General features: G+C 29.5%; 1 protein-coding gene across 6 annotated transcripts in view; it reads left to right on the top strand.

The window, feature by feature from the left end:
- LOC124949369 overlaps positions 1 to 2,500 on the top strand; it is a 19,440-nt gene that overhangs the window by 15,338 nt on the left and 1,602 nt on the right. For 4 of the 6 annotated variants that reach the window (XM_047494345.1, XM_047494348.1, XM_047494349.1 and 1 more), the window contains 6 exons: positions 1 to 57; positions 130 to 305; positions 940 to 966; positions 1,558 to 1,791; positions 1,884 to 2,141; positions 2,270 to 2,500. The exon at positions 1 to 57 is cut by the window's left edge and continues 1,361 nt beyond it; the exon at positions 2,270 to 2,500 is cut by the window's right edge and continues 1,602 nt beyond it. In XM_047494345.1, coding sequence (XP_047350301.1) covers positions 1 to 57; positions 130 to 305; positions 940 to 966; positions 1,558 to 1,791; positions 1,884 to 2,141; positions 2,270 to 2,465 — 948 coding nt within the window. In that variant the 3' untranslated portion in view covers positions 2,466 to 2,500. Of the gene's footprint in view, positions 58 to 129; positions 306 to 939; positions 967 to 1,557; positions 1,792 to 1,860; positions 2,142 to 2,269 lie in introns of those variants that run through there. The other 2 variants (XM_047494350.1, XM_047494347.1) reach the window with 2 other exon arrangements.

The following is a 2,500-nucleotide window of genomic DNA, read 5'->3' on the forward strand; positions in this document are numbered from 1 at the left end:
CTTGTCTCTCAGGCTAATTCTCTCATACGTACACCACCTCCATTAAACATGCACAATGTAAGTAATCTTTAAACTTTGGACTAACCTTCTCTTTCCACAATGGTTAATCCATTGAAATGTCTGCGGTAGATATCTGCGTCAAGCAAAACCTATACTACTCATCAGTCAAGAAGTAGAGGGGGTGGTGGCGGAGCAACGGCTCAGTACCCTGGAGTTTATCCAGTTACTACTATGCAAGCCGTTGCTCAGGCCCAACCACCCCCTCTTGTCAGAGCAACGGCGCACACCAGTCAACCTAATCTTGGGTGAGTTAAAAGTATAAAATGTTTCGTTCCAATGATTGTACACATATATATCGTCGATGAAATTCTTCACCCTTTTTTATAGTTTACACTTCATCTTTGTCGCACTTTCCCCAAATGATTTGTGCTTGCTTTTTGTTTTTAATTATTTTAAATGATCAATTCTTTGATAGATAGTATGACATGTATATAAATTGCATAGAGATATTAGATAAATTATTATGAATCTTTTTGTATCAAAAGTGTTTTTATTCTTTAAATAATAATATTTGTGGACATATATGTGTATAAAATATTACATATTTTTAGAAAGATATAATACAAATTATTTTTTATTATACATAAAGTTGCTTAAAGTTTTTCATAAGATGAATAATGTAACAATATATTAGATTCTTAGATTTGTTAAGAACATATTTTGTTTGTTTCCTTTTTTCTTTTTCTTTGATAAAGATATCAGCGAAAATATATTGGCTTTTTAATTTTTTTTTTTTACCAAGCACTGATTGTCAATTATTTCTGTTTTGATGTTCAAAATATTCATCTACATAATAGATGTAATCATTATTTATTATGTAGATCTCTGCACTGAAGCTTTTTGCATTTGTACATACAATGTATAATTTTTTTTGTATAGTTATCCAACCTATGGGAAGGATGACTGGTGAGTCTCTGTTAAATGTACTATAGTTTTACTACTACTACGGAAAGAGTAAGACAGCATGCACAAAATTAACATGAATAGAAATCATTTGATCTATGCAAACGTCCAGTTATATTGTAATTAATGGGCTAATGAAAGTTAAATATGCTTCTATATTTCAGAAGTATATATTTTGTCTGATATTTTCATAACTGGTTTATGCCTAGATCAAATAATCATAATTATAAAAAAGTTTAAATCAATTTTTTAATTATTAATTCATAAATAGCATATATATATATATATATATATATATATATTAAAGTATATGTATATTTTAATATATATATATATATATTAAATATATATATATATATATATATATATATATATATATATATTGAAATGATATAAAAATAACATTTTCATTTTTATTTTTGAGAGATAATAAAACAAAATGTAAAGTCTATTATCAAATTTATTAGTTTGAAATTTAAATTTTGTACAAATATTTTTTCTGCTGGAAATAATTTTCATTTTTTAAAGATTTTACTTTATTTAACTGAAATTACATGATACATACTACTTATCATAAAAGGATTCATATTGCAGGGTAACTACGACATATACAACACCTTCCTTGGGTGTTCCTGATGCAGTCACAGCCAGAACGTATCCACAAATGATTGGCTTAAGTGAACAGGTACAAGCCCTTATGCCTGCTCCTACATCAGCATCAACGTTATTAGCACGTCAGCAAAGGCATACACCACCCGTTCACAATACATCCCATGCAAAATATCCACCACCTTTAATACCAGTGAATGGAAGTAGTAATAATTCCAGGTATGCTTTATCACGAATTATTATATCTTAATTATGTCACTCTGATAAATTATTTTTTATTATTAACAGGATATAATTTACTGTATTTATAGGGATTCAAGAGGAAGAAAAGCTTTGATAAATATATCGGAAACGCCTCTGTCTAGTTGCCAAGCGCAACCATATCAAGTCCAAAAGGCATTAATAGAAGACAAAATGGTACCTTGTATCAACTTTAAACCATATATCTACTCTGAATTGTTGATGACACTCCCAGATTTTGTGTCTAATTATTTTCCTGCCTGCGACATTAACAGTTGTAGACAAGTTCTTACGGATGTCTTAAACATAGATTTATACCAAGGGAATAGGTGAGTTTCTCGCAACGATATACAATCTGCATAATAAATAAAAAAAATAAAAAAAAAAAAATAAATAAATATAAATGTATATACATATATATATGAACTGAAAATGGAAATTACTTTTACTTATGCAGACTGCAAATGAAAATGTTGATGGAAGCAGGAAAATGCTCTTCTTTAAACGAAGAATTACCACTAATTCAAGTAGGAAATATTATGAAGTACATGCCTCAGTTTAAGTACATGTTTAACAGAGACGATATGGTGATGCCTGCACCAGCACACTCTTCTGAAGATCACCAACCGAAAAAACGACAACGTACTAGCTAGGACTGGCTACAGCCTTACTGGCCTACTTACGATTA

This window comes from Vespa velutina, chromosome 5 (assembly GCF_912470025.1).
Source record: "Vespa velutina chromosome 5, iVesVel2.1, whole genome shotgun sequence".
Classification (NCBI taxonomy): domain Eukaryota; kingdom Metazoa; phylum Arthropoda; class Insecta; order Hymenoptera; family Vespidae; genus Vespa; species Vespa velutina.